The sequence below is a fragment of the Aureococcus anophagefferens genome (genome assembly GCF_000186865.1).
Source record: "Aureococcus anophagefferens unplaced genomic scaffold AURANscaffold_7, whole genome shotgun sequence".
In the NCBI taxonomy this organism is placed as follows: domain Eukaryota; class Pelagophyceae; order Pelagomonadales; family Pelagomonadaceae; genus Aureococcus; species Aureococcus anophagefferens.
In genome coordinates, this window is record NW_008705567.1 from 2060093 (window position 1) to 2066310 (window position 6218).

Sequence of the window (6218 nt, forward strand, 5' to 3'; positions counted from 1 at the left end):
CGACGAAGCGGCTCTCGTCGCCGGGCCGCCACGCCGCGCGCGACGAGGCGTCGCCCTCGAGCCGCTTCGGCTCCATCCCCGGCTCCGTCGACTCCGCGACGACGCTCCGCACGGCCGCGAGCCTCGCGAGCCGGTCGCCGGCGCCGCCGCGCGCGCGCCGCTCGGACAGCGCGTCGACGACGCACCTCTCGTCGCTCGCGTCGTCGTTCAAGACGGCCATGACCCACTTCTCCTGCGCGGGCGAGGAGCCGTCGCCCTTCCGGTCGCCGACGCGGACCTTCGTCGCCGCGCACCGGCGGCCGCGGTCGCTGTCGAACCTCACGTCCATCCCCGACTCGACGCCGAGCCCGCTCACGCCCCACCGCTGCTCCTCCGAGGACCTGACCGTCGACACGGCCGCGTCCTCCCTCGGCGACCAGCTCGCGAAGCTGCCCTACATCGCGCCGACGGGCGAGGCGCGCGGCGACGCGGACGAGACGGCCCTCGCCCGCAAGCACCTCGAGGTCGCGCGCGCCGCCTACGCCGAGGCCAAGCGCAAGCTCGCCTGCGCGAAGCTCGCCGTGTCGCTCGAGGGCTCGTCGCTGCTCCGCGAGGAGCCCGCGGGCGACGACGCGGCCGCGCGCCGCCGCGCGTCGTCGTCGTCCTAGGCGGCCGGCCTTCCGCGGCCCCCGCCCCTGTCTGTCCCACGCCTGTCTGCCCCCGCCCCCTTCTTTGTCTGTCTGCTCTCCGCTTTATTTAACTGCACCTTTTCCTTCAACTAGGTCGCACAATGCACACTTCATATGCACCCCAGTGCCCCCGCCCCCTTCTTTGTCTGTCTGCTCGCTTTATTGAACTTAACCTTTTCCTTCAACAACTAGTTAGTTTTCACTGACCCGGGAGATGGCAGCCATGGCCGACGGCGCGACGGAGGAGCCCGTCTGCGGAACCTGCTACACGGACATTACCTGCGGGTTCGGCAGCGGCGATGAGGCGCCGGAGGAGCCGGCGATCCCCATCGAGCACATCGACGACGGCGACGGCGTCGTCACGGAACCGGAGACCCCGACGAGCCCGGCGGGCCTGGCGACGAAGAAGACGAAGACGAAGAAGTCCCTGGGCCTCCGGCGGACGAAGACCATGTCGCGGACCATGTCGTCGCGGGCGCGGAGCTCGACGAAGGGGAAGGCGCCGACGAAGAAGAAGGCGAAGCCCAAGAGCCCGTCCGCCGCCGCCGCCGCCGCCGCCGCCGCCGCCGCGGAAGACCCGGCGCGGTCGGAAGACCCGGCGCGGTCCCGCGATCGCAAGCTCGTCGAGGTCCTCCACGACGAGGCGCACGCGCTCCTCGACCACACGATATCGACGGCGCACTTGCTCCACGACAAGACGAAGGCGACGGCGCTCGAGCTCCACGACAAGACGAAGGCGACGGCGCTCGAGCTCCACGACAAGACGAAGGCGACGGCGCTCGAGCTCCACGGCAAGACCGCCGAGGTCGCGCGCACCGCGCACGGGGCGGCGCTCAAGGTCAAGGCGAAGCTGCACAAGGAGAACGACGACGACGACGACGAGCTCCGCATCGGCGTCGACGGCGAGAAGAAGGAGAATCTCGGTTATAATCACGAAGAATGCCCCGTCAAGCGCGCCTCGACGCACGGCCTGGACGTCGTCGCGAGCACGATGTCGAGCGTCGGCGACGCCGTCGTCCACGACGTCAAGAGCCTCGTCCTGCGCGCCGAGGAGGACGAGGTGTCGACGACGGAGGCGGACCAGTACGGCCTCACGGCCGCGCAGGTCAAGCTCCAGCTCAAGAACGCCACGGGCCGCACCATCCCCATCGACGACGTCCGCGTCATGATGCACAACGTCGGCGCCAACGCCTACGGCCGCGTCTCGCAGGAGGAGTGCGACGGGATCGTCGCGAAGCAGAAGGACAAGCAGGGCTTCTCGCTCTCCAAGTGGCTCGTGCCGCCGTCGGTGCGGCGCCAGGCCAAGGCCCTGAAGCAGGCGCGCACCGTGCCCCGCGAGTTCTACAAGCCCGGCGGCGTCAACGCGAACGTGTCGACGCTCCGGAAGCCGCTGCCCGAGCCGCTCGGCGTCGATTGGGCGTCGCTCGCGGACGCGGACCTGCCCCTGTCCGACTTCGAGGCGCGCCTCAAGAACATGACCGACAGCGTGCTCGTCTACCCCACGGCGCTCCGCGGCGACACGATCCTCATGTACCTCGCGCAGGCGGGCGACCTCCATCGGCTCCGCGCCGTCATGGACCGCGCCTCCGTGCGCCACGTCGTCTCCAAGGTCAACTTCTACGGCCACGCCGCCCTCGACTACGCCGTCGGCAACGAACACGAGGACATCGTCGAGCTCCTCGGCACCTACCACCGGGAGCACCTCGCGGCCCACAACATGTACTCGTCGACGCTCCGCACGAACACAAGCCGCGGCTTCCACGACTCCACGGGGCGGCGGCGGTCCGGCGCCTAGGAAGACGTTAACACGTGCGGGGAACGGCGGCCCCCGCTCAGCTGCTCTTCACGGCCCCGGGGCCGATGACGCTGTAGACGTGGTTCCCGTCGGCGTCTCGCCGTTTCGTCGCGGCGTCGTAGACGACGACCTGGTCGACGGCCTGGCGGCAGCAGGGGCACGTCTCGCAGCGCGCGACGTTCTCGATCGCGCACTGGTAGCAGACGCCGCTGTGGCCGCAGGGGAGGAGGATCGAGTTCATGTCGCGCTCGAAGCAGATGTAGCAGGACCCGTCCTCGCCGCCGTGGTCGCAGGACGGCCGCTCCGGCGCCGCGGCCGCGTCGCCGTCGCCCTCGACGGCGCCCTCGTCCGTCATGAGCCGCTTCGTGAACTGCGACTCGCGCACGAACTTGACGGGGCCCTCGTCCTGGTCCTCGGGGTGGGTCACGCAGGCCGGCCCGCAGTTCTTGTCGACCTCGGCGTAGAACAGGTCCTTGACGGAGATGGCGGGCCAGGCCGCCGCGCGGTAGACGCCCGTCGCGTCGTCGCCGTCAGCGGACGTGACGATCGTCTTCGGCTTCACCATGCGCCGCATGAGCGTGTCGAGGGCCGCGATGCGAGCGTCCATGGTCCCGCCGTTCTCGTCCTCGAAGAGGTCGAACATGAGGAAGGTCAACCGCGCGAACCCCGCCCCCATGGCCGCGGCCGTGATCACCGGAAGCACCATGGACATGACCGTCATCTTTTCCGGGCGTCGGGCTGGTCCTTCTCTGGGGCGGTACGACGGGCCACGCAGCCCCCGGGCCCCGGGGGAGACGGAGGGCGGCCCCGGCCTGTTTTTTGGGGGGATATCGACGGTGGAGGCAGCCCACCACCTCTCCAAGCTCAGCTGCTTCGTAAATCGAAATCAGTGCACTAAACCTTCACTATTAGCCCCGGCGGCCGCACCGCAAAGCATGACATAATGTAATGTCATTGTGCGCCGCTGCGAGAGCGTGATCGCGCTAACTGCATCACAAGCCGGCCGCGCCGCAGAGGTCTGCCGCAGAGCATGTGCGCCGCTGCGAGAGCGTGAGCGCGCTAACTGCATCACAACGATTCGCTTCCTGGTCGCGCTCACCGCTGCCGGCGGCGCCATGAAGCGGCATCGCGCCGTCGCCGGCATGGCGACGCCGCCCAAGAAGAAGTCGCGCCGCCCCGCGGCGTCGGCGCGCAAGGCGCTGGAGCCGCCGCCGACGCGGCCGCTGGATGACACGTGGACCAGCAAGGAGCTCGACGCCGCGCTCCGCGCCGCGGGCCTCCCGAATTCCTACAGGAAAAAGAAGGCCGGCGGGAGCTTCTTCGCGAAGGCGAACTGGTCGACGAAGGCGGGCAAGCGCGCGGTGCTCGAGGACCTCGCGCGCGGGCCGACGGAGCGGCAGACGGGCCTGCGGCCGTCGAGCTTCGCGCGGTCCGACGCGGCGCACGCCGGCCGCGTGCGCGACGACGCGAGCCTGCTGGCGACGGACGGCGACGGCCGCGCGGTCTGCCGCTGGTGCGCCACGCCCCTCGACGGCGAGAAGAAGAGCTGGTGCCGCCGGTTTTCCTGCGTGCATCGCCACCTCCTCACCACGCAGCAGGCCTACGTCCGCGCCTGCGTCGTCGCGCGCGACGGCGGCCGCTGCGCCTCGTGCGGCGTCGACGCCGCGGCCGCCTACGAGTCCGCGGCGACCGCGTGGCTCGCCGCCGCCGCGAGGGACCGCGCGGCGGAGGACCGCGCGGCGGCGGCGGCGCGGGCCGTCGACGACGGGCCGCTCCGCGCGTGGCTCGAGCGGCGCCTCGAGAGGCGCGGCGACACGCTGCCGCCGGAAGGGCACTGGTACCAAGCGGACCACGTCCTCGGCGTCGCGGACGGCGGCGGCGTCGGCACGCACGCCAACGTGCTCTCGAGCTTCCAGACGCTCTGCGCGCCGTGCCACGAGGACAAGACCGCGCGCGCGCGGCGAGACCGCGCGGACGTCGTCGACTTGACCCTCGAAGAGGACGAGGAGGCGGAGGAGGTCGTCGACCTCACCGGCGCTTAAGAACTGCGTGTTGGCCGCTCCGCGGAGGCTGCGGGAGACATGGTGCGCGGGGCCTCCTCAGAAGTTCAAGCTGGCCTGCTTGAACCTGCGCCTGAGCGAGTGAATCGAGTCGATGGTTGCCGTCCGCCTGGTCGCGCTGCTTGCTGCGGTCGATGCGTTGGTGACAACAAAGCACGCATCGCTGCGACCGCTGCGACCGCGACCCGCCTCGCGATACGCGCCGCCGACCATGTCCCTCGCCGCCGGCGTCGCCAAACAATCCTTCAACCTCTGCGCGGCCGTGCTCGTCTTCCGCTCCGTGAACACGCCGCCGTTCATCGAGAAGACCGTCCTCGGCGCCGCCGCGGGGCTCGCGTTGGTCGCGCTCAAGCCCGCGGCCGCGGCGGACCTCGCGTCGGCGGCCAAGGCGTCGTCGCCGCGCGCGGGCGCGTGGCGGCTGGCCGTGCGCTGCCGGACCGCGCTGCACGTCGCCGGGCTCGGGCTGATGGCGCTCGCGGACAGCGTCTTCGGCGGCGCGGCCGTGGTCTACGCGGGCAACGTCGCGGCGCGGCTGCTCCGGGCGGGCGCGAACCGCCACGACGAAGACGGCGCGCCCGCGCCCGAGGACGACGACGACGAGGCGACGGACCTCTTCCTGCTCGGCGCGTCGGTGCTCGCGGCGACGAGCCCGGTGACTGGCCAGTTCTACAAGCTCAACGGCGGCTTGGCCATCGCCGGCATGCTCATGACCGTCGCGGACCGCGCGCCGAAGGCCCTCGGCGAGCAGCTGGACGCGTTGTCGGCCGCCGCGGAGGAGAAGCGGGCGGAGGCGGAGGCGAAGCAGGCGGGGAGGGATTAAAATCCGCCTAAGCGACATACAATTACTACTGCGCGGCGGCGGGCTGCGGGAGCGCGGCGAGCTGGCGGTAGCGCAGCAGCGCGGCTTCGCGCGCGTCGGGCTGGTCGGCGACGCAGCTCGGCACGGGAAGCTCGGGCACGGAGAGCAGGTCGTCGCTCGCGAAGGATTCGAGCGCCCTGCGCTGCTCCTTCGTGTACTTGGCGACGAGCGTGGGCTTCTCCGGCGGCGCCGGCGCCGGCCTGCCGAAGCGGAGCGTGAGCCCGCCGACGGAGGGGAAGAAGCAGGAGATCTGCGCCGACGCGTCCGGGTCCGCGGCGCCGTCGTCGCCGTCGCCGTGCGCCCGGTGCCACGCCGGCGCGGCGCCGCCGTCGCGCGGCGCCGCCGGGGGACCGCCGCCGTCGTCGCGCGGCGGCGCGGTCGACTGGGGCAGGTTCTCGAGGCGCCAGGCGTCGGCGCGGAGGCGCGACGCGCGCTTCTCGAGGCGCGCGGCGCGCTCGTGGTCGAGGAGCGCGCGGCTCCGCGTGAGCTCGCGCTTCGCGGCCTCGACTTTCGACCGCCAGGCCGCGCCCTCGGGTGCGACCTCCGCGGGCGCGGCGAAGGACGACTTGCGGAAGGTGCGGGGCCGCGAGCTCGGCGGGCTCGACGCCGCGCCCCAGGTCGGGCCCTCGACCTCCGGCGCGCGGAGGTCCGGCCCGACCTGGTCGTCGTCCCAGCGCGCGAGCGCGGCCGTGGACCGGCGGCGCAGGGCGAGGCGCAGGGCGCCGCGGAGCGCCGCGGCGGCGCGCGAGCGACACGCGGCCACGCGGCGCGCGGCGGCGCCGCGGAAACGGCGCTGGCACGCGACGGCGGACGCCGCGGCCTCCCGGAGGAACCGG

General features: G+C 72.2%; 1 protein-coding gene across 1 annotated transcript; it reads left to right on the forward strand.

The window, feature by feature from the left end:
* Nucleotides 1–891: 891 nt before the first annotated feature.
* On the forward strand, nucleotides 892–2463 carry AURANDRAFT_63708 (hypothetical protein; the record flags this gene model as incomplete). The annotated part of the gene is made up of 1 exon (XM_009037964.1): nucleotides 892–2463. One exon carries the CDS (start codon nucleotides 892–894, stop codon nucleotides 2461–2463), a length of 1572 nt encoding a protein of 523 aa, XP_009036212.1.
* Nucleotides 2464–6218: the final 3755 nt, after the last annotated feature.